Source organism: Channa argus, chromosome 5 (genome assembly GCF_033026475.1).
Source record: "Channa argus isolate prfri chromosome 5, Channa argus male v1.0, whole genome shotgun sequence".
Lineage (NCBI taxonomy): Eukaryota > Metazoa > Chordata > Actinopteri > Anabantiformes > Channidae > Channa > Channa argus.
In genome coordinates, this window is record NC_090201.1 from 15,722,055 (window position 1) to 15,747,476 (window position 25,422).

The 25,422-nt window shown below is 37.8% G+C and overlaps 2 protein-coding genes across 5 annotated transcripts; both read right to left on the reverse strand.

Moving 5' to 3' along the window:
- Positions 1 to 547: 547 nt before the first annotated feature.
- Positions 548 to 9,242, reverse strand: slc6a11a (solute carrier family 6 member 11a). Its single transcript, XM_067505577.1, has 14 exons — positions 9,002 to 9,242; positions 8,082 to 8,216; positions 7,839 to 7,979; positions 7,557 to 7,644; positions 5,654 to 5,786; positions 4,390 to 4,524; positions 4,215 to 4,318; positions 3,779 to 3,903; positions 3,403 to 3,515; positions 3,168 to 3,305; positions 2,874 to 2,976; positions 2,173 to 2,273; positions 1,910 to 2,080; positions 548 to 1,774 (listed from the first exon to the last, which is right to left on the reverse strand). Exons 1-14 carry the CDS (start codon positions 9,213 to 9,215, stop codon positions 1,691 to 1,693), a joined length of 1,785 nt encoding a protein of 594 aa, XP_067361678.1. The 5' UTR covers positions 9,216 to 9,242; the 3' UTR covers positions 548 to 1,690.
- Positions 9,243 to 13,027: 3,785 nt separating this feature from the next.
- frs3 (fibroblast growth factor receptor substrate 3) lies at positions 13,028 to 24,251 on the reverse strand. Of its 4 annotated transcripts, none has more exons than XR_010914429.1 (8): positions 23,916 to 24,251; positions 21,948 to 22,069; positions 21,746 to 21,834; positions 21,440 to 21,626; positions 20,591 to 20,752; positions 19,748 to 19,869; positions 18,239 to 19,666; positions 13,028 to 13,373 (listed from the first exon to the last, which is right to left on the reverse strand). XR_010914429.1 is itself a non-coding variant. In XM_067504402.1 (8 exons), exons 4-8 carry the CDS (start codon positions 21,809 to 21,811, stop codon positions 18,359 to 18,361), a joined length of 1,845 nt encoding a protein of 614 aa, XP_067360503.1. In that variant the 5' UTR covers positions 21,812 to 21,834; positions 21,948 to 22,069; positions 22,188 to 22,265; positions 23,916 to 24,250; the 3' UTR covers positions 13,028 to 18,358. The 4 variants fall into 4 exon arrangements, 2 of the variants coding, with proteins under 2 accessions (XP_067360503.1, XP_067360502.1); XR_010914428.1 differs by having other exon boundaries at positions 13,028 to 17,868; positions 23,916 to 24,250; XM_067504402.1 differs by adding an exon at positions 22,188 to 22,265 and having other exon boundaries at positions 13,028 to 19,666; positions 23,916 to 24,250.
- Between the last annotated feature and the right edge of the window lie 1,171 nt (positions 24,252 to 25,422).

Consider the following 25,422-nt stretch of genomic DNA (forward strand, 5'->3'; position numbering starts at 1 on the left):
ACTTTATTTCAAAACTGTTTTACTAAACCAAGTTACATTGCTTTGATAGAACGTTTTGTAATGATGTGAGACATTTCTTTCTTAAATCTAGTACTGTCTATCTATAAAATATGTAACTACAAAGAAACAAAAACACTCAACTACAGCACAAGTAGCTCACAACTGTACTCAAATACAGTACTTGGGTAAGTTGGTGAATTTAAATGTGCTGATTCCTAGCAGTTATTGAGGCCTAGTAATCATTATTGACCACTCAAATGCATAACAAAACTGGACAAGCTTGGCATGTATCTTATATAGAGACAAAGTTATATAAAACACGTAAATATAGTAGCAAAGTAAGTAAATATCTAGAAAGTAAAAAAAGTACTGTTTAAGGCACTGCAAGATTTGTATTTTAAGGTGGAGTCATAATTATTTGGCTTAATTTGTGTTATAAAATATGTCAACAATAGGTAAAATATACACTGGATGTCTAAAATATTACCTTAGTAAAAGCATTACTCAATCATTCCCCCTTAATAGGTCAATGCCAGTCACAGTGAAACCATATGTAACCATGAACTTTACTATTCACATGGAATAAACTTGGATAGACATGTAGCTACTGTAGCCTGTCCCCACCTGAAGATAACAGAATCTGCCTTCTGGCACAAGAAAAACTAAACTGTAAAAACAAGTTTCACAAGGTTTCATGGGGTTTCTCTGTGTTTTCAGTCCTTATTTCTAACTAAGTGACAGTACAGGTCTAAATATTTAAAACATTTACAATACAAAAACATTTTTTTCTAGTCTTACTTTAAACATAAAAATTCAAGTCCCCAATAAACAGTCTTAAGTGGTAAGCAGTCAACATGCTTAGTTATGCAAAAAACAGATATTATAAATTTCATATGAAACGGGCAATTTCAGGGATCAAGTTATTGATTAAAATGCAGCTTTTCCATAACAATGTTTCCAAGTTTCTTGTCTTCAAAGCGGAGAAGGTAAGATAAACAATAGCTGTCCTAGCTGTTGTTTTTGATTTTCTAAACCATCTGTCTCAATAACAGAGGCACTGGGACAGACAGTGTTAGAATACCCTTTAACATATTACCTTATTGAGTCAAAACAATTTCAAGGATTATTAAGGATTATTTTTGTCAATTTTTTCAATTTTTATTTGCCCTGTGATTTGATTTCAGAATACAGAGAGACTTTTATCTACATCAGTTTCAATAACAGCTGGAAATTTTCAATAACAGCTGGTCAGGAGGGAGCCACACCTGGTGGGGTGAGATTCAAACCTGTGACCAATGATCTACTATTGATCCATCAGGCCCCCTATTTCAAAACTAAACTGATGGCTTACTTTTTTACTTCAGGACACACTATTTATTTTGTTAAAATGTTCATTGTGTAATATTATTTATTAGCATATGATGTGAACAGTGACTTGCTTAGCTTTTGAAACCAATGCCCTGTCTGTAGTCAGCAATGTATGAGAATGGGCTAAAATGCACAGAAACAACATTGTTGTGCTTCAGGCTTTGAGGTATTTTAAATGTAGACAATAGGAAAGAGAGTGCAACTCAATGTAGTCAATCAGTAATAGCAATAATTCACCTCACCTTAAAAACAAATCACCAAAAATTGCTATTTACTTTACTCTACTGTAGGATTTTATTGAATGTTGCTGTTTTTTCCACCATCAGGGATGTGTAGTGGAACACTGACTTGCCATTTCCACTGACATCTGCCGGTCATCTGCAGGTTGTGAGCTTGCTTTGAGACGCTACAAGATGACATAATTACAGAATATTAAACAAGAACACCTGCAGCATATGCACAGACAAAAAAGGTACCTTATCAATTTTTAAATGCAAATGTAAATGTTAAATGTTAAGTTATTCATAACAACACCACTAACCTGCCAAAACGTCCCTTTTCTTTTGGCCAGTTTGCAGATCATGGTGACTGGTATCATAGCAAGAGATGACAAGGCCAGAAACCAGCCAATCCAGTAAGCCCACCAAGGATACACATAGGTGTTGTTGAACCTCAGGGGGGTGTATCTTACCATCAGATACACAAGTGTTCCCTTTAGAGGGAAACAATTAATCAAAAATAAACACTGTGGGAACAAAACGCAAAACAATATATATATATATATATACATGCTGCTACACTTACACTGCAAATGAGAGGGGTGACATACAGCCAGCAGTACTTGATCAGTAATAGAGGTTTGTGCCCAGTCATGTCCTCAATGTTTTTACTGAAGCGGTCAGCACCTGAGACAGACACAAACACTTCTCATCAGCTCTGGCCCTGCTCAGTGGTGGACATGGGGTGGCAGAAGCTTCTGGCAGGATGGTTTTTGCATATATTATTATTTTTATTAAACTCTAGGGGCATTGTTTTATGTCAGAGTGATACAACAGAAAGTGGTTAACAAAAAACTGTTCCACTGAATTACATGGGTTAGTATTACACTGGAATCTATACAACCAAAAAGGTTGCAAACAAATGGGCTCCACCTGGAACTTTGGAGCTGTGCAGGCGCCACTGTAGCTGCACAGTATTCAAAGGGAAAACTAAAATCTTTCATGTGTTACATTTACTTGATACCTTTTCTTGTTCTTGTTTCTTCAATTTAAAAAAGACAAAGCAAAGTGTTTGTAAAAGATGTAATTCTGTTTTCTCAGAAATATTCCAAAATATTTCTGAGCTGTTTGCATTTGTATGAACAAATTGTCAGCAGAAAAACTGAAGCCAACCAAGACATCTTTTAGAAACTCAATTTAGCTTCTTTTAATGTAATTAACACTTAATACAAAAGGTGGAATTACACTAAACACAGTTTTCTGAAGCCACTGACAATTGTAACTTACCATAAATCCATCCAATAGTCACTGACTGGAAGATTGCCATCAGAAGAAGAGTAGGACCACTGCACACATAGTGATCAAAGATCTGCAGAATGTATGCACCACCCTAAAATTTAACAGGCAAGACATTGATCTGGATGTTAATCTTTTTGGTGCTTAAGTCAACAACACAAAGTGATAATGTTCTTAAGTAGAAAAAAGTAAAAAAAGATGTGTTCACACTTTTCATAACATGTACGGTACTAATTGATCAAGTTTGCACATGATGACCAAATGATTTTACTTCTTCCGGCTCACCTCTGACACCATTAACAGGCCAAATGCATAGGAAAGAGCGCAGAGCAGCAGCAGCAAAAGCTCTCTGCGGTAGCCTGTTCGGATGTGGGACGGGCACAAGTCTGTTATTGAGGTCATGATGCTTTCAAGTCCAACAAACTGGAGAAGAAGAGAAACACGGGTTAGTGTGGAGATGAGGTAACAACATCTGAAACTTTTTGAAACTTTTTAGGAAGAGTAATAACAAAATGCTGACCTGACTATCTATTCCTAACAAGATGATCATGCTGAAGAAACACACAGACCAGACTTGAGGCCATGGCAGAAGGGTCACAGCTTGTGGGTAGACTATGAACACAAGGCCAGGGCCTGCAGAGAGATGCCAACAGGCGGTAAATTATTGATCTCGGATTTTTATGCCTGAACTTATGCATGACAAAAAAAGGTGTTCCTATGAAAATATCAAACATTAACCAATGCAAGCAATCCAGTTGTTTTGACATTTTTGTTGTATGATCAAAATAAAATATGCAGATTTAATTTAAGAGTGTAATACATTCTGTGAGTTTAAATGCCCCTTGAAAGATAAAGCAACTATTAGAACTGAACTGAATAAAGACACAGATGTGTACCTGACTCAGCAACTGCAGAAATGTCAACACCTTGTTTTTGAGACATGTAACCCAAAACTGAGAAGATTGCAAAGCCAGATATGAAGCTGGTCCCACTGTTCAACAAGCAAATATAAAAGGAGTCTCTGCAAATCAGAAACAATGCACCGTGTCAGTATATCTCTCTTGGTTACACACGTCAAGGACTTTTAAAATACTAATTCTTATGAGTCCTGTACATTTAAGCTCACTGATTTTAAAATGTAAACAACTAAATTAAAATGACATTAAATTGATGTGAATAATCATAGATGCAAATATCGCAAAGGTCGACATCACGATCAAATTTTACATAAAGCTCTTTATTCATATAAGTGAAAAACCTTTGTGTAGCTGCCATTCACATGACTGCAGAGAGATTGGAACTTGGATGTCCATTAGCTCATGAGGTACTGACCTGTAGCAGTTGTTGTTGTACTTGTTGTAGCTCCCAAGTGTAGTCAGGCATCCCAAGCATACAGCATAGGAATAAAATATTTGGGTACCAGCATCCATCCAAACCTAGAAACAAATGAAAAATGTCAAAACTGTGATTCAATGCAAATTTGATCACGTACTGAAAGATACTGTACCTGTGGGTCAGCTAGCCGGGCGGGATTGGGATATAAGTAATACTTGATACCATGGAAGGCTCCAGGAAGGGTCATTCCTCTGAGAAAGAGCACTGCTACCATGATGAAGGGGAATGTGGCTGTGAAGTAGGTAGCCTACATTTGAGCAGAAACATTGTTATAGAATTCTCGACTTTGGAAATGTGATGCTGCAAATGACTATGTTATTGTTGTGGTGGATTTCAACAGTATTCCACAACCATACACTGTCAACAATGACACTTTTTCCACACTTCCACACTTTTTTCCACTTCTTCTGCACGGTCCTGACACAGCTGCCAGAATCACAACAAATCACTTTATGTGTGATTTAGGATTTTCACAATTGGATCCAGAATGAGTTCAATACTAATATTCAACTGAAAATTGAAAGCAAGGCAGGGTGAGAAAGTGTCATTAAAGAACCACAATGTATCATTTTAGCCCTCTACAGTATGGTAGCTATGTGGCACAGAAACCCAGGGTGCACTGCAAATATTTCTCTCACAGGATTCTTTGTCAGTCAGCATCTTTGGTTCATTGTCTTCATGCTAGTTCTGCTCATCCGCTGAACCCTGAACAGATCAGTATGTTGGCCTGGAGCCACTTTTCACACCATGGGGAAAAACATCTGTCACTATCATTAATACTTACACGCTCTGGGCCTGAAAGAGAGTGGCAGGTAAGAATTGACTTCATGTCGCTGCAGGTCCGAGGTAACCAGAGTGCAAAACTGCCTTCTTATTTAATAGGGAATTGATTTGCTAGCCCATGCTCACCCTGCAGGAAAGCAAATCTTTATTCAGTGATCTAAATACTCTAATAATTAGCAGATGTCAAAAAGTAGAAGTCAAGATAACTATTGATGGTGTTGTTAATTTATACATTTTTTAAGAGACTTTGTGTATTTGATACGGCTCTGAATTTACACTAGAGAGGAAATGTGCACACAAGAGAGACAATCTGTGCTTTGGGGGAAAAACGTTATTAAGTGTATGTTGTATGTTATTGCAAAAGGTCATATAATGTTTAGGTTCAGCCCACAAATTAATTGTGTCATATTTTAACAGGATTCAACAACACTTGTACCTGCAGATATCTTTCTAATACAGTAGAAGAAAAAACGTCACCAACATCAGCTGAACAATAAATGTTGCAAGAGAAATATGCAGATCAGATTTATTTTGTTATATACTTAAAAAATTGAAATAAATTTGACATGGTGACAGATTTACTGTCACATTACCTTTCCCGTGGATCTCACTCCTTTCCACACACAGAAGTAGCAGATGGTCCAGGCCAGAAGAAGGCACAAAGCTAGGTCCCCCTGTACATTTCCCAAGGCTTCTATGCCAGTGGATATATTTAAAACCCGTCGCCTGTAAAAGAAAGAAAACGATAGGAAATGTGTCATAAAATTTACTGAAATATATACGAATAATTTCTCAGTGACTGCAAAACTCCATTTTGTAATAACTCATTAGGGTTAATGTAATGTTTGATGTCATACTGTTCGATCTTAAAGATTGTGTGTCTGTGTCTGCAGATAACAGGCCAGATAACAGACTTTGTCCTTACTACAGTTTTGGTATAAGACACTTGTTTGGAAAAAGATATTCAGGCTTAAACTTGTTCACAATGTTACAGTCAATTCCTGAAAAGAAAGTTGTGCTAGTTTGTCTGTGTAATTAATGATATCCTAGGCATTATGAGTTTTGTTTCACTTATGAAAGTGTGAGAGGGCTAAAAAACAACAGTGCACATATCCTGCACCAGGGCCTTATACAATACAGCCATTTTGACTAACAGTATTAGTTACTGTACATCTCTGACTTACAAGTGAGAAAGTATATCATGCAAGAAATAGTGACGTTGAAGCTTAGCAAACTATTCATAACTATTCATGACACATGCTTGAGCTTGTGCAGGTTAAGGATCTTCACACCTTTAGTGCACAGGTGTTTTCAATGATTCTGGCTGATTAGAGCTTCTTTGAAGGTGAAGTTCAGCGTAGTTATGCCAGGAGTGTGTGCTAAGTGTAAATTAAAGGCTGAACCCAAAATATTAAGGGGATCGTTGGAGACACTGTCTGAACATGTCAAGATGTCTAATTGAGCAAAAAAATGGAGTTGAGTGAGTCTTTTAACTTGATCTTGGCGCCATGCCAGTATGTAAACACATCCATTACCATTAGATAGAAGATAGAAGATGGAAAACAAAGCACATTTACAACATATAAGACACCTCAAAAGAGTATTTGTACTATAGTAAGTAAGTAATGTACTATAGCAATATAACCAGTAAATCTGTTTTTTAACCTTAAATATTGAACTTTGGCTGAAGTGAGGGATGTTTTATATTTTTAATACACAGCAGTTTAATCCTCACACATCATACAACCATACTGAGGGCATGAAATTATTAACATAAGAAGAGTTTAAGTTATCTAATGAGGTGTCTGAAAAAAAAAACATGCTTAAGCAGAGGGAAAACTTCTGGAAATGAAGTAAAGTGCATCTAATCAAAATGCTTTTGTGTTATTGTTTCCAATAATATGTGTAATTTTTGGTTAGTTTGTGTTTTTCTGAACAGATTGTGTGACCTCTGTGGATTCCTTAAATGTTGTGAAACTTAAATGCTGGTAATCCCTGCACACCCACCCTTATTCTTAACATACCTCTGCTCGGGGATATGTGAGGTGGAGTTAGGAGTTACATGAGAGCAGCAAACTACATAACAAAATTGGCAGGAAAGGATTAAAATCTGTCCTGCTATGACATGTGCAACAAAATCTAACTACATGTCCATGAATCACATAGTTTGTACACACCCAACACATCCTGAGGTGATGTCCAATCTGGGAAACTATGAGAAAACACCAGCGGGTGGATTATGGAATAGGGGCTTTACAATTGCTCCCCATACCACACGGCACTTTCATGTGATTGAACTAGTATGTGATATCTTCTTAAGGAAAAACAAAAACAAACAAACAAAAAGTCTCTTCAGCCCAAAATACCAAACCATTGTTTTCTGATTTAGATTCTCATTTATGTCTATTTTCATTCACCCTTTCAAACAGCGTAGGTCTTTATTTATCTAGTTATGCAGTGATAATTCACTGAAATTAAATCAAATTGTATACTTACTGCCAAAACTCTATCACAGACAATGAAGCATTCGCAGATGAGGTCCAATTAGCAGTGTTATTATAGTTGTTTAATACCACACAAGCATCTGAAATATATTAAAGTATTGTTAATAAAGGTAAAACCAAACATGAACACCTTACCTTAATTCACTTCATCAATACATATATAGTAATCATAATATGTTTTTGTGCGCAGTATGGGAACATTTAATAAATAGTTTGTAATGCAAATGTTCTTTATTAGGATGCTATTAAAATAAACTTAACAAACACGATCTACCTGTATTCCATGGATTATTACAGTTGGCCCACGGCAACTCCCCGGAGAAGGAAGAGAAAAAGTAGAGAAAAGCCCAGGCTAAAATCACAATGTAGCTGATGGAGCCATAAAAAAGGATGATTTGGCCAGCGTATCCCATGCCTAGAAATAAAAATATAAACATTGCCTTTTCTCTGTCTTCCTACCCTATTTGCTAAATTTTGTTAAATACATCACAGTCTTGACAGATAAGCTGTACCATACCTTCAAACAAGGGGCAGACCTTCCTCCAGCACATGATTCCCCCCAGACTGGTGTACTGGCCCAGTGCTGTCTCCAGAATGACCAGAGGGATGCCGCATGTCCCCAGGAAGAGCAGGTAAGGAATGAAGAATGCACCTGCAAGTGTGATAAAATGGTAAAACAGTGAATGCAACTTAACAGCTCCATCACAGATACAGTTCACAGTGAATTGCAGCTTAGGGGCTTTGGATAGAGGTCAGAGTAGGATGGAGTCAAAAACAGTTTTTGGAAAACTGTTAAGGTTTAAAGGGTCTTAAAATAATGCATCATTTTCAATTATATATATATATATATACGTATATACATATATATACATATATATATACACACACACACACACACACACACACACACATATATATATATATATATATATATACATATATACATACACATATACATCCACCTCCTGAATTTCCAGTACTGCTTTTCACTCATCTGAGTCATACAGTAATCACCACTAAATAATAAAAAGAGGTCCTCATTTATTTGTTTACAACAAATAACATTTAATGCATTGCCACCTAATGCAATTGGTATTTAACCAACAATGAATGATTCATTTTAATAATGGATCAAGGGGGATGCAAAAATTTGCACTAATGTGCTTTTCAATATTTTACTATGACTTCTTTATACACTTCGTGATCGTTTTTGTTACTCTTATTTGTACTACCTAACTGTAAATTGTTAATAAGTTTGGTTTAGAGATGAATTCCCAAGTAGAACACATGTCTAAAAATTGGGTCTTTAAAAGAATATCCTAAAAATTTAGTAAACATCTCCCTAGTTTACACACTTTGTAAATGTTTGTGTGCAGGACACGGCTGGGGTTGGGGCAAAAATCCTAACCTGAGAGAATAATTGTTAGAAATACTCACCCCCACCATTCTTGTAGCAAAGGTAGGGAAATCTCCACACATTTCCAAGTCCAATAATAGCACCAGCCACAGAAAGGATGAACTCCGTTTTGCTATTCCACTTGCCGCGCTCCTTGACTGTCTGATAAGTCTTCTCTTGAGGGAGATGGCACAGACTGCACAGAGAGCCTGCCATAATGCTGGGGGAGAAAGGGTGTAATGGCAGGACTGGCATAGTTCCTTGGGTTTTTGGACTGGCTGACTGTGGACTCTCTAATGCATGATATTTTAACCACAAGGGGGACCTCTAGATGTGTGCCAAAAAGTATTTGAAGTCTTTTTTTTTTTTTTTAACATGGTGCCAAAGGCTTTGAAAGCAGCTTATTCTGCCTGACACAGTTTATGAATGACATAACTGCAGATGTATTGTGACCCTAGGACATTTTTGACGCACTTTAACATGTCAGCCTAAACTTAGAATTTAACTTTAACTTTAAGACTAAACAATAACATCGTTTTAGAGAATCAATCATGGCAGAAATTTTTAGAAGCCAGCCATTTCTAACCATCTAACCATTTTCATTTCTTTCAAACTATTGTGATTTTTCTGTGTGTGTTGTGTGTAATTCTCTAAAAAACTGAGTTTAAAGTCTGAAATTGGCTTTAAAGTACGCTATTTAGTATTGTGAAGATTTACTCATATACTGTTTTTTTTTTCACTGGATGTTCAACACCACATGATCGTATGCTTGAGTGGAGGGAGGGGTTGTACATCATGAGTGCTACAATATGGGATATAAATATATTCATCAAGCCCTGATTAACACACTGTCCATGCTGTCAAATTCATAAACCTTTAAATGTAGTATAAGTGCTTAAAACAAGTGGGCCTGATAGTTTTCAGGCAGGGTACTTGGCAGGTGGTCCCGACTGACTGACAAGCTGTATAATGTTACTGCAAGCATTCACTCTTTCTAGCCAAATCTCTTAGATATGTTCAATCACCAGTGGATGAAGAATTCCTCAGATCACTTATTTAGTTAAAAACAACAAGTCCTACATTAAAATCCTCAATTAAAATATCAGAAGTATTTAAGATAAGAGTGCTCAGTATACTCAATATTAAATGGTTAGTTTCATGTTTTAGTGTTACAAATGCGAAATGCAAAATACACCTGTGCACTTGTTGCCCTTCCTACCAAAAACTAAAGTAATATCCAAATCAAACGTAGAATTCTTGGCAAGTTGAACATATTAATTATAATACGTCTCTTATTTTTCATCTGATATTTTTAATTACTGTGCAGTAACTTTATCAGCTCATCTCAGGGCTGAGACACAGGAACATGTAGACAACCATTTTGAATCAAAATTAACAGCACGTTGTTAGATTGTGAGAGGAGCCCACAGGTAGAATATGCAAACTCCACACAGAAAGGCCACAGCCAGCAGGCGGATTCAAACCGTGAACCTTCGGGTTGTGAGGCAGCAGCACTAACCACTCCACCACTCCTGCCCTAATTGGTTACATTTTGTGCATTGCAAACTAATGTAGTAATCACGAGCTTGGCGTTTCGGAAGCTTCTTTGTCTTGATGTTACCACAATAAGGCTTTTTATTGTGCACCAGCACCTTGGCACAACACAAACATTCATAAAGTAATTAACTCCACCAGTTCACTTTTGACAAGCCACATCTGCTAACTGAAAATCTACCACCTTTTTACCCCCTGTTTCCTAACCTGTTTGCTCTACATTTGGCCTCTGTGTATTTGTTTCTGCTTCTCTGGTTCTTTAGATCCACTGTAAATATATTTGTTCCCTGTTTGAGCCTGTTATGCTCTGGACTCTGGTTATGACTCCTGCCTGTCTTCACTTTCTGCCAGAAGAAGATCCTCTGGACTTTGTGTAAGCCTGTTTTTGTTAATAAAACTGACCATTGTTGTTTGCCTTCCTCCTGTGACTGTCTTGCATTTGAGTCCTCTGTCCCTGCTGTCTCATACATACTATGTGATAGCCAGGTTACCTCCTCATGAAGCTGGTTAAGATACTGACAATAGTGTGCAAGGCCGTTGTCAAGGTAAATTCTGAGGATGTATCAGAAATGGTCTCTATCAGCTCTCAACACTAAGACTAATCTGTGGAAACAGGATGGTGATTGTGATGGAAAACTATAATAAAAAAAGTATAATAACATTTCAATGCTTGTGTTTTATCTAGTTGTAACAGTAACTTGTACTCGACGTACTTTTGAAGGATGTTTTAAATTCTTAACCAACTTTATCTCATATATATGTTTTGTCCTGAAGTGTTTGCAGAACTGCTCCAAGGTCAGTTATTGTCTAATAGCAGACTATCCCACACTGTAGTGACCTAGAGTAACTCCATGCTCAAATGTGTTTATCACTGTGCTAAAAAGGGAAAAGGTTATTTTAAAAGGGGTAAATGGCTGGGAGCAGTAGCCTAAAGGTGGAGAGTCTTCTGCCCAGCAACCCAGAGATATAAAAGTAGTGTGTGACGTATGACGTTTAGAACTGCATAGGATGGAGACTTGAAACTTTGTTGATGTACTTCTCTTTTGCAAGAAAATAAAACCCTAAAGGACATCCTGGATGCTGAAGCTTCTTTGTTGATTTAACTCGAGGTGTCTTTGACCAGATATTGTCATTTTTGCCATGACAGTGATACAATGAACCGAGGTAAAACTGCAGTGCAAAGGTCAGCAGGTAACTACTGTAAGGGAAAAACATACTACAAACTGTAGAAATGTTCGTTTTTATGTTCTTCTTTTTTTAAAGTATTGAAACATTAACTTGTGGTATGTGTACAACTGTTCTGAGTTAACGTAGTTTCTGAAGTACTGATGGAGGATATTAAAAACTATCATATGATCCCCAGATAATCTTTAAAGTAGTGGAAATGTTTTTGTTCCCCTCTCGATGAACTGTAATAACTCTGGTCATCCCGACTTTTTATTGTTATTTTTAACAGAAAGATGCTGTCCAATTTACACAGTTTCCTCCCTGACCTCATCAAACACCACAAACAACAGTAGTTTTTTTGGCTGTTCTGGCCTGTTTGGGCAACACCAACAAACTAACATTTATAATCATTAATGACGAATTCTCACTTGCACATTGACCAACATAGTGTTTCGCTGGATGAATTTGTTTTCACCACCGCAGTGGCCAAATATGAAATAGATGTTGAGGCTGAGATGATGTGTGTGATAAACCCATACTTAACACTATAGCTGACAGTATGTTTTAAAAACTTGGTTGTTCAAGTAAAAGAAAGATAATGAGCAGCTTTTTTAGTAGTCTAGTTAAAGTGTGTTTTCTTTACCAGAAAAAGCATTTTCACTGAGAGGATTTGCCTCTTCTTCTTGTCTGATGTTGTAGAAATTCTTTGAGGACAACAAATAATTACAAATACAATTCTTACAAACCTTATCCGAAATGGCCTTCTGTGTCCTCCACATTTGATGCTATGCACAGACTACTCAACTCGGTAGTATCATAGCTATCATATCTTTTATTATATATATGTGTGTGTATAAGGAACAATTATTTTGATACTATTCTAGTGATATCTTGTAAATACTATAATGCTATAAAAAATTGAAGTAAAGACGCACATTATTCTGAGAAGAAAATGTGTTGTTTATTAAAACGATTAATTGTGGTGGTGGTGACCTAAAGAAAAGAATGGCACAGTTTGTTATTTTCATAGCTTCTTTTTAATATTAGAATTACATTTACTTTTACATTTTGGACAAATCCACATTCTATAATTGATAAAATTCAAGGTAAAATTCAACAAATGTCAGGCTCACTTTGATTGTAGAATGATGAGGAGGTCAGATAACATACAACTCGTCTCTGATTGGAATGATTTCAGAATGCAAATGACCCAAGTATTTCTTTTGACAGTTCAAAAAAATGAAGCAAATCAGCTTTTTATATTTACCTCTAATGGCTGCATGATAAGACCATCACTGCATACTCATTTATAAGCCATGGGTGGACACAGAAACATACAACAAATATCTTAAGAAACTTTTTTAAACTGAGACAAAAACATAAAGTAGTTCTCCCTCTTCAGCTGTGCATTCATATGACAAGTAGAGTCTACAACAGCAGTGAGTCACTCAAGTCTCACTGGATGAGTCACTGAGTACCTGCAGTTACTCATGGGTCCCTGGTTTTGCCATGCTCAAGCATATTTGGCACTCATTCGATTCATAAATTGATATAATAGTCACAAAGTTAGGCCAATGCAACCTGTATGTAAATACACACATCTGTCACAGAAGGAAAGAAAAAAACCCAAAACAAATTTCAGCTCCGACCCGTACATGTACATCACCCTCTGGTGGTGGTAACACCGTCGTACTAGACAAAAACAAACCAGATAAAAAAATAAATAAAAATACACAATAATAAGAGATATTACAGTTTTTTTGATACTTTCAGTATTTTGACAGAGATCTACCTTGTAGCATGGGCAGGAAGATGAGGTCTTACAATATGATGTTTGATGACAGATATTTTTTGAGGATGATGTACAAAGTCGCTCAAGAGATGACGATAATGTGTAACACTATGGTGCAATCTGTGGTGCTGGACCTTCTTCCTGTTCTTACTACATTCCTGTAACCTTTCATTCATGTATTTTCATATTATCTTACACATTTTGAGCAGCTGAGTAAAAAGTACACAAAACAGAAAAATCTGAAAGGAGGTTTATTTCCACATTCTTCAGCACTATGAGAAGAAATGGTAGCTGATGATAGATCAGATATTTATGGAGTGCACCATACCCACATATTTTATAATGACAAACACACTGAAGTCTTTACTCATAATTAACATTATATTCTACACCACATACGAGTCATGATTCAACATCTTTCCAGTCATATTGAATTTGGCTTCTTCACTGCATGTCCTAAACTTCTGCACAGAATATTAATGTTATGTCTTGTGTAAATTTAAATTTAATTTAACAAATTATTATCTATTCAGTTTTCAATTCTACAGCTTGAAGGAACAGGTTGACATAGTTCTGCATCCAACTTCCTGCTAGAAGTTGGATGAAAAGACTAAAACTAGACGTGTCTGTGTGCCAAATACGACACTGCAGTCAGGAGACCGATAGCTTAGTTTGGCGCAAGGACATGTTTTTACAGGTATTAAACAGGGTATAGCTTTTTACTTATAGTGAACTTTACAGGTGTAGGGTACATGTTTTTTATTTTTTTATTTATGGACATAGTCAGACTAGATCATTTCCCAAATGTCAAACTATTCCTTCCACAGACATCATTTTTAAATACGGTTTGGCATTAAACTATCAGAAGTTGGCACATATTTTCAAAAAATACACATTTTTAGTATGAAACCACTTTGACTAAAGCTCCGTTCAACTTTGTTAGTCTTCAAACTTTCAACAGATGGTAACTGTTTTTAAAATTTAAAACAGGCCACCCTTCTAAATGGCGGTGAACATGTTTCTTAGCCTGAATATGAAAGGCACAGTGAGAAATTTCTTTAAATGGACTCTACGATACACGTTCACATTTGTACAGTAAATACAGCGCAAGCCCTTTTGTTAAACAACCTATTCACTAAATTCAGTTTGGGGAACTTAATGATAGAAATTGTTATCTTGATTTGTGGCTCCTTGCTACTGCAGACTGCACCAGCAGAACCACTCGTACCCATGAGCAGTGCCTACATTTTCAGATACCTGTGTGAATCATGCTTCGAGCATAAACACTGAAAGCTATGGTAATTGCTTGACATAACATCAACACTGAGCCAATCACAAAGAGTAATGAGATGGGACTTAATCTAAACTGAAGAGCTATTGTTTTTATATTACTGACCAACGAACAGAGGAATATGTAGTAATGATGCTATAGTCACTGGTAACTGGTTTGGGGGGTGGCGAGGTTACTGAGTTATAAAAAAAAGATACCATTTAATGTTTAAACATGGTTCTTTTTCTTTTAAAATGACCATAAAACCACATGTAAGAGTATTCAAAGAAATTCGATGAACCACTTGCTGATTTCAGCATGAAACACTGCCACTGGTTTGAAAGGTTCAATACAATCAAATCTAATTTATGTACCAGCATTGGTCACCTACTGTATGGCACTGTTAATGGGAGTTTAAGCCAACAAAGAGTCAGACATAATAAAAAAACATTTTTTTTTTTACCTTCATTGTAGAAGTAACACTATGAAGGGTTAAAACAAAACACCATACCTGAAATAATAATAAGACTGTTGATTTAGATAAACAGGCAATTAAATACATGAAGCCCACAGCTTTACTATTTAAATTTCACACCTCACACATTGTTCTGGTTTGGACTGACAAAAACATAAATCACCTATTATTGCAAAAATGTAAACGTCCCTTAAATTGTATCATTACAATATCTTTGCACATACAGTCAGAAATGTCTTTTTGGACAAGCTAAAAGTTGGCTTTAAAGAATTTCTTTTTTAATTTAAAAGCAAAGAATAACACTCAGCAAAAATACAATCAACTTTTGATTCTGTGGTTAATTAAGGCTTCTATGTTGGGAATGTAAAAATAGAAACTGGGCTCAAACTCCTTATTACTGGTACTATGAAACAAGTGGACCATTAAACCAGCTAATATTAAGTTGTAAGTGATTTATTGTTGAATAAAACTAAAAAATGTAGTCTGTTTTTCTATGTCATAATAGACAGTTTGGAAAAACTTATTATCAAAACTTATTTGAGGATGAGATGGAAATGGAGCAAGAGAGAGAGAGAAAGAGTGTGTGTGGCTATCAAGGTGCTCAATATTTAAACATTAAATTATTTATAAAGATGTTGTTAAACTATTGAAAGCTTACTAAAAGTTATGAAATACAACAATTAGTAATTTAGTCCTACAATAGAAAGGATAGAAAATGACGTGCTGAAAAGAGGCACAGATAAGTTGACCTACAGGTTTGTAATTTAAATTATTAGAAACAAGTGTGACACGCCGTCTTCTCAGATGATGTTTTACTTAAACCTTTGGCTAAGGGAAGTTCTATTGCAAAGTTACTGCTGAAATCTCTTACTGCCAAAGATAAAACAGGTATTTCACGTGAAAAAGTTGGTGTGTGTCGCTCTGTTTTGTGCGCAGTATACCAATCACAAGCTTTTTTTGGTTTTTTGGAAAAATTATTTAAAGAAAGAAGAAATCGCCTTTGCGTTGCATTTCAGTTAATCTGCACTTTTATTCAAGTTACACAGAAGCCATAAAAACCCTTCTTTTCAGAAGTTGAGAATTTGTATTTGTGTTGGTTGAATGCTGTGGTGAAAAGAAAAAAAAAACATCAGCTTTACCCTACGTGTATAAATCTAGCAAACTGGGCCTTCCTGTCAACTGAAAACTTTATTTTGATACAAGAGCTCATTCAGACTATGACAGCATCCTTGGGCCAGTGCCTCCATCCCTCTTTACCAATAAGGAAACAATCTAAATTAAATTTAAAAATTGGCCAAATGAAATACTCTGAAATTATGTGTTACATTTCTACTGCTCAGGAATAAGCTCAGAAAAACCTAAAAATGCTACTTCTATTAAAAATGTGATTTGATATCACATGTTTTCATTATGACAAGTACCTGTAGAGTATATGGGCTACTGTCAGTATGTACATGTAGCAGCATAAAAACCACCCCAGCTGTAATAATCAAGACTACCACATTATCATTCTGATACCTCACTCCGAAGTGGTTGTTGATGTGCATGAGGTGGAATGTGCAGTTCGTCTTATTTTAAGTTTAAATACCCTTAAAAAGTTGGATTCCATACTCTCAAAAGTGTGTGTCCTGACCTTATGTTTCTCTGTTCTATAAACCCTAATGGCACGTTTGATTTTATTTATCGTACAATTTGCAATTAAGTTTTGGCACTTAAAATATAAATACAGTCTCTGTTTTTCCCCAAAATATAATTAAGCACAGTTCTAACAGCAACACACCAGTGTCCAGTGATAATTTGAGGTGTAACTTTGGTCTCCATATTACCAACTGGATTACAAAACACTGACCATCACATGGAAAAGAAAATTACTACGATAAGAACATAAATGAATAAATAAATAAATGACATAAATAGATAAATATTTGACTAAGGGCCTCACAAAATTCTTTACTGCATGACTTTGCAACATATGATTATCCCTTAAACAGACCATTCACACCCACTAACTGACAAATTTTAGATTTGCACATTTTATGTGAGGTTATAGCTTAATGCCACTATCTGAGGTTATTAATATCTCCATTAAAACATTTAAACAAACCCTGTCTACAATTAAGTACTTGCCCCCCTGCTTTTGGTAAAAGGACACAGCTGAACTTGTAGTTCCAGTGGATCTGGAGCAATCAAGACTGTTTAAGTAGCCCAGGGTCAAAAGTGCAATGTGACAAAAACACGTAGACCACCTGCAGGTCTGCGATAATGTGCAGGAGGTAAGACTGATGATGATATGCTACTTTTTCCTTTGCTGCATGTGAATAGGAGGGAACTAAAGTTCATTTATAATAAATGTGTGCTACTTTTACCATCCTTCACTTTAGGCCAGTTCATCAAACATTACCTACCGTTAAATTGATTATATTCCATTTTTCTACTGAACAATACGATTTTTAAAAGAAGCTTAAATGAATTCCATAGGATTGTGTGCAAATGCTCTGTGGTCACATCGTAACCAAGAAGGGTTTCTCCTACCAGCCACAACCTTACGTGCTTGTTATGAGGTATGAAAACTGAGGAATCATTAGCATTCCTGCATGCCAACAGCTTCTCTAACCCTCCTGTGACGACGGTCACGTTTCTGTTGCTCGTACTGTTTGAGTAAAAGAAAAAAACATGTGGATGTAACTAAATGAACATTATCGATTGTGGGTGAAGATGATGTTATGAATTAAAACTTGCTAAAACAATATGGCAATGAGCGCTTCCACTGAAAGCAGAGGTCTCTGCGCTAAGTCAAAACTAACCATAAAATCATACATAAACACACATATATATGTATGATCTTATGCTTATACGTAACTAACCATATATCCAGCAAACAGTATTTGCAATACAAACTGCAGATTTCTTCACACCACATATCTAATAAATAACACAGAATAAAATGGCAAATTCTCCTCAGAGATTTCTCATTTCCTTTTATATGCACAGATAGTTTCAGTGAGTTTCTAATTAGATACCTGTACTGTTTTAGTCAGCCCGACAGTTGAATGGATGGATGACAGTGAAGGGTCCAGTGTGCTATGATGAGGATTAGCCTTCATCTGTCTTCACCGTTCCTCTTCAGTTCGAAACACCATTTACAGAGGCAGGTCTGTGCTGTTGTGGCGAGTTTTTCTGGAAGTCCCATCATCCCTGGGCAGAGCTTTCTGCAGGTTGGACATGGCAGCAGTCTTCTTTAGATCAATGACTGCGTAGCATTCACTGCGCCGGGTTGCCTGTGGGCCACATTTTATGGGTGGTAGGCGCTGGTGCTGTGGCTGGGACTGGGCACCCCCACCACTGAGGGCTTGGCAGGGAGGTTCTCCCTCTAAGTCCACCTGGATGTAATTCAGCTGCCGTGACGGAGGCATGTGGCCATGCTCACAGCCTTCAACCCCTGACCTCGATCGTCTGCGGAAATCAAAGCTAAATATTCGCCCCCCTCTGTCTGGCTGACATGGCCGTGGATGTGGGGGGCAGGCATGTCGGAGCCGAGGGGGCTGGACCTGCTCTGTGTTGACATAGTTCTGCAGGGCATCTCTGTGGATGCCTCGACCATCCTGGTGGTACCCGTTGGGTGTTCCAGGCCCTTCTGAGAATTCATACTCATCAAAGTCTTCCTCTTCTTCTTCATACTCCTCCTCATCCTGATCATCATCTTCCTCTTCCTGCTCGTCATTCCTCTGCAGAGCGCTGTACTCCCACACTGGAGGCAGAGAGGGCAGGTTCTCGTAGTTAAGTAGAGCTGTCCGACGGTGACCCCCACCCATGCCCCTCTCACAAGCGTAGCTCTGTGGCGGTAGAGACACAGGTCCATGGGAGTGCAGGAGGGAGTGGGAGTGACTGTCCCCAGTGCTGCTGCTGCTGCTTGAACCCACAGACTGTGAGACACTGCTAGGACTCAGCCGGGACTGCTTCCGGCTGTTCCGCAGGCCGTTGATATTCTCATAGGTGAGCTCGCCGCTTTGGCAGCCAACCTGGTGCTCGTGGCCCGGGTGCCTGTGTGCGTGATGATGGAAATGATGATAGGAGTGAGAATTGCACAGGTGCAAAGAGGGCTCATCTCCCTCCGTCTCTGAGCCCGTTGCACCCTCTACTGGCTGAAGACTGTGAGAATTGTGCCCATGCCTCTCCATCTCTCTCTCCAGCAGATGGCGCTGTGCTGGAGTGGGGCCCAGCATGAATTTGACTTCCTGCGATGACGGCTGCAAGAACACCTGAGGATCTTTATGCTCCTCAAGAGGACAGCATCGCAGATTGGACTGTGGGTTTCCTTGACCCCCGACAGGCATGGCTCCCCTTGTTGTTTCAGGGAAAGAGCTGGGCCGCACTTCAGGCAGGGAGTGCACACAGTGACGCATAGAGAGATCCCCCTCCATACTAACAGTATTTACATAGGTGTGCGTCTGTTAGAGATAATAAATCCTGGGTTAAAGTTTGAACCAGCACATATACAGTAATCCATAAGGCATATGGATAAGTCTCACCTGGTCTTCCAAACCTATGAGGCTATGTCCGTGATCATCAGCAAGAGAGGGTTGAGAGCTATCGCCTCTAACTGGGTAACCAGGGTATCCATTGGGAAAACCCTGGACAGGAAATGCTGGAGCTGCAAACAGTTATATGACAATTTAAAGACACAATAACGAAAGTTGGAATCTGTGATCAGGTGAAGTCCTAATTCAGTGAGCTCCTGCACGCTAAACCCTGTCTCTCTGTTAATTCTTTTCTAATCAAAATCAAAATGAAAGAAAAATGTCCTGCATTGTAAAATGTGTAAAGCAACATGATTGTAGAATGTAACACAACTTTAATAATAATGTCTTGGAATATAGCATATTGATATTTGCTCTTAGTTGTAGTGGAGTAAAACTCAAAGTAGAAATAATTACGACTACTTAAGTAAAGTATGGAAATGTGGTAAATGTGTACAGTAACAAAGTACCACCAGGTGGTTCTAATGTGGTTGGTGATCACTGTAGATTCAACTAGAATTTGCTTAATAGCTATGAGCAATATGATAATTATTTGACAGTACAGTTAAAAAAAGAAACATTAATCATAACATAACAGTAACTTGTCACCCAGCCCTGAGCAGTTGCATGAGGAGGCTGTCCTTGGCTGCAGGCTGATATTCTGAACCTTAGCACCACCTGGTGTTATTTAGATATCTCTGTATCTCTGACTCAGTATAACCTGTGTCTATTAATAGATTACAATTTCAGCTAAATTTACCGCTGTAGTGCTGCATGAAAGTTCTACAATTAATCTCAAATAAACAGTATAATTAGCAGGACTCCTGATTGTGGTAGTGTGCTTGTATGACTCACTGTTGGGAGTCTGTGGTGTGCGAGACATTTCCATCTCTGGTGTGTGACCACTGCGACTCATCATCATTGACTCTTCCACCACGTTGATGCTGTTACATTGCATCAGCTCCTGGAGCAGATTAAAGATCTCTTCTGCCCGAGAACACTTGAATGCAAAGATACCTAATCAAATGAGTTAAATAACAACATTGTAAGTCCCAATGAAAGCACAAACACCTCCATGGCTGCAGGATAGATGTTTTAATGAAGGATTTAGAAATGGTAGTGTATTGTATTCATAAATAGAACATTGATGATTTGTCTTCAGGTTTCCCCCCCTTTAAATTTACAGGTTTACATAGGAAGGGGAACCTGTTGATCTTAAATTATGATTGACCTTATCGATGCCCACAACTACTTATTTCATGTAAATTGAAACACTGTCATTTTATGTTGACCTAATGCTGGTAGCAAACTTTTTGTGACATTGGTTATCACGTAAAGTTTGCAAGACACAGTCGTTTGAATCATCATTTGTCTAAGATCATGCATCAGTTGTCTTTAATTATGACACACTAAATGCAATAAAACCATCATCTGTTACATCCTGATGCTCATTTGTGACGACACCTTACATCAGCTTTGTTCAGTTCACATCTTCCAGTAACCCATGAGAGACAGCCAGTAGACACAATAACAAAATTGTAAAACTGTAGAAGCTTAATGGAATCCAGCTATTTTAAAAATGTCCTGTGCTACACCATGCAAATGTTTGAAAAAACATATTAATTGAAAATGTTAATGGTAGATAATAACACACACAAAAAACAGCTGTGTAACTAAAGTTGAGAAAACAAAAACCTTTCTTACCCTGCCCGGTCTGACAGCGGCGACCGCTCTCAAAAGAGAACAGGTTAGAGTCATAGCCGTAGCGTCGCAGGCAGAGATATGGCCACCGGATGGCGTCTCTCTTGCGTGTGTGAAGAATGAGCTCTGTCTGAGTGAGCTCCATGATGCCAGAGCCCAGCTCATTGCCCTCGTCATCCACATTGGTGACCTGGCACACAGAGGAAAAACATATCATAAAATGAAGGAGTCAGAAGTTTTTTTAGAAAGCACTGTAATTATTGCAATCTAATAGCAGGTAGAAACAAACTGGGATGTTGTCACAATAACCTTAAATTTGGTGAGATGGTTGTCTCGAATGGGGTCTCTGTACAGACAGCTCCAACAGCTCCCCATAGCTTCAGCAGGCCAGCTGAAACCTGTCACAGATGAAGCAAACATCATCACTTACGTGAAAAACTTAAAGCTATTGATGCAATATAAACATATCATAACCAAAATGTTTATTTCAGGTAACATTCACACTTCTTACTCAGTCCAGGCCATTAGGGTAAAGGGATTTACTCTTTTCTATCCCAGGATCTTCTACTGGGCATTGGCATCACAAGCCACTTAGTTTGTTGGAGTGACACAAGAAGCACAATGTTCTCCTCCCTGGAACGGTGAAAAATATTCAGGATTAGACAGAGAGAGTGCAGGTCAACACATAAACTGCACCTGCAATTAAATAACAAATTCAAAATTAATTTGCTCTTCTTTTTCCCCACTCTACCATAGCTGCTGTAAAAATAAAGTCAAAAATTCCCTTTAGGAAAAAAGGATGGTCATCGTCTGCCAGGACGCCTTTCACCTAACAACAGAAAACATAAACCAATAATGTGTAAAAGTTCCAAAAGCCTTCAGAGAAACTAATCAAACATGTACAGTCACAAAATATTTAGTGAGAGTTATAATTATTGTTGAGTTCGATTTTAATGTTTTAAGTTTAGCTGATGCTTTTTTAGCCGATAAAAACAGGGACATGTGATTAAAAGCATGGACATTCTGATTTCGTATGCTAAATCCGAGGAGGCACAGATACTGTCCTTACAGCACGCATGATGCAACTTATCCAGATTAAAACAATTTTCTTTATCACATTTATGATAAAATTGTTTCTAATTTGATTTAAACTCTTTGTCACCCTAATTTAAAATAATCCCAATTAAAGCTTTAACAATTGGCTCATAAATCCACTGACTCTTAAAAAAATTTAATCTGGAAATATTTTGACATGAGAAAAAATGTTTAGCAATTTTTAAGATACCATTATCTGGCTCACAGAATTTCAGGGTGTTTTTGTCACATACAACAGTAAACTGATAATCTGTAAGTTCAAATCTAACTTTGGACTGTGAACAACTGCAAAGGGCATTTTGACAATTTATTTACATCACACAGACACATAGAAGAATTGAACAAAAAAAAAAAAACATCATCATCCTCATCATCAACATGATCAATCTAGAATAAAAATATATGTAAGTTGCAGCCATTACCCCCACAGGGAGACTGAGAAAAACAAGTACTGGTATTTCACCAGTATCCAGTAGTGGCAGATACAGTTGAGAATTTTGGATCAAACCATCCTAACTGAAAACTTTGAAAACGCACTAAGCACACTATAATTGTGTTGTGACAGATGGAGAGTTAGTCTAACCCCCAGCCCCCCCAAATAAGTATTTTTTTTAAAAAGTACAGTGAGTTCCCTAAAAGGTTATCACTGTAAATGACTAAATCTAAACTAGAAACTAAATATATGACCACCTTCAGATGAGAGTGAATAAATAATCTCATAAAAGACACCAAATATTAAACTAAAAATGATCTCTGCAAACTAAACAGACAATACGTCCCTTTTCCTTAGCTCACATCTGCAGCAGTGATCATCATGTGATTTCTTCCCACTTCGTGCTTCTTGTCACCCTCACACACGCTACAACCAGATGTCACAGCAACACACCGCCGCAGTATGTGCGCTCTAACCTGGGCCTCCACATCTGACTGGAGATGCCAGACTGGGCTCCACACCAATTCTCACACACATACGCACACACACACACACACACACACACACAAAAACAAAAACATACACGCACGCAGCTACCTTCAAATCAGTGCGAGCACGCTAAAGAGCTCGGAAACATCACACTCTTGTCATCCATCCAGTGACTGAACGGGCTTTCCCCCCATCTGAGCCATTTATAGCAGAAAACCACAGCCTTGGGCTCAATTAGCCAAGCCGACGCAGAGACCCCAAAACAAGGCGACAGCGAGGCTTCATCTGCCCCCTCAGTGTCCACCGATTCCTGCACATCCACGCTACCGTGAAACCAGCACACTGACTCTGAATGCACAACGACACGACTCAATGACCATTTGTTCTCAGTGATGCGAGAAAACAACAGCACATAGCAGACATCGGGTACGTGAAGAACGACAACGATGGTTTGCTACTCACATGTCTGGCACGGATTTTTATACATTAGCCCCCGATGCGAAATTGGCATTGAGACGGCGATTAGTTATCAGCGGCGGCTGCAGCTGCAGCTGCTGGTGACAGGATGTGGCACTTGCACGACACAGACGCGAATGAAAGATGCAGAGAGAGCAGCAAAAATGTTATTTTTTCCTCCTATTACGCCCCCCCCTACTGCAGCACGGGCCTCACTGTATGACATTTCCCAAGCAGCTGGGGTGAGAGTTCACAGCCAGACAACGAGGCTGAGATGAGCGGCAAGAAGGTAAGAAACGCTGGAGGACCGGAGGAAAGGTGCGCCTGCCTGACAGACGAGGAGGAGGGACAGAAAGCCCACTGATCTACCTGAGAGTAGTTTTTAATTTATCGGTTTTACGTTTTCTTTCTAGTTCTTGCTTTAAAACACGCATGTAAAGAAAATTACTGCCCGAGGGTTTTGTGAATTCCTTCACAGGGATCAAAAATTCTTAACTGAGATAAATGAAGAGGAGTAAAAAGTACAATATTGCCCTCACGGCATATTCACGTTTACATCTGATTCTTCTAGTTATGAGAACTTCAAATTATGAAAATTACAATTAAGTAAGTAAGAAATTAATCAATGTAAATGGTAAAGATGTGTGTTACTACGTATCTGTTACTCTGTATCTTCAAAGTAATTACACCTTTAAATAATATATCAAAGTATTAAACCCTCTGCCATCCATCCATATATCCTTTATGTTTTAAGGGTGGGAGGTAATTTCAAATACATAAGTATAATGAGTCTCTCTGAGTTGTAGTGTGGTAAAAAATTTAAATACTTCACCAATGTTTTAATTTCAGTTTGTTGTTAGGCTACCAAGCTAGTACTATATAAGATACACTAATCAGGCATAACATTATGACCACCTGTTCAATTTAATGCAATCCAGTGCTGTGGCTCTGCCATGAATTCTATTTTTACAAGGTTATATTTTCACTTTCAGAAAGGTGATAATTCTACTATGTGTTTATTACTGAGGTCAAAGTGGATAATGGAGTGCATTATAGAAAGAGGTGGTTCTAAAGTTTTGGCTACCCTATTTGAAATGAATTAGATGGCCAAACCGTTATGACCACCTCTTGTCCATGCGGATTTGAGTAAAAGGCTGAATGGAAATGAATGGGGCGATGCCACGTCTTTTTTTTTTTAAGCTTTGTCTGCCTTAAGTCTGAAAGAAAATCTATTTAACATAAAATGCTTTGTGGACATCTAAATAAGTCACTTTCCCCCACAGATTTTTTTAAATTCAGACAGTTCCTGTTGTGGATCAGCTGCATGTTCCTCCACTTTTTTTCATTTCTCTCCCCCTGCGCTGTCACTCTGCTGCAACACAAACAAACATACACAAAAATAAAAGTCAGAAATCAGCTTTTTATGTCACTATACAGTTAGAATCTGTTTGAGAGGCTTCCAAAATAAGTCAGAGATGGAGGAGAAATCAAATTACTCTTTCACTGCATGTAT

Excerpts from the sequence above, each read along its gene's own strand:
- slc6a11a (XM_067505577.1), bottom strand. The coding sequence starts at position 9,215 with ATGCCAGTCCTGCCATTACACCCTTTCTCCCCCAGCATTATGGCAGGC. Across the intron at positions 8,217-9,001 it reads TTGCTACAAGAATGGTGGGG|GTGCATTCTTCATTCCTTAC; the intron begins GTGAGTATTTCT and ends TCACACTTGCAG. Across the intron at positions 3,306-3,402 it reads TGTTAGGAATAGATAGTCAG|TTTGTTGGACTTGAAAGCAT; the intron begins GTCAGCATTTTG and ends CTTCTTCTCCAG.
- frs3 (XM_067504401.1), bottom strand. The coding sequence starts at position 21,811 with ATGGGGAGCTGTTGGAGCTGTCTGTACAGAGACCCCATTCGAGACAAC. Across the intron at positions 21,627-21,745 it reads ACCATCTCACCAAATTTAAG|GTCACCAATGTGGATGACGA; the intron begins GTTATTGTGACA and ends TCTGTGTGCCAG. Across the intron at positions 19,667-19,747 it reads TCATAGGTTTGGAAGACCAG|ACGCACACCTATGTAAATAC; the intron begins GTGAGACTTATC and ends TATCTCTAACAG.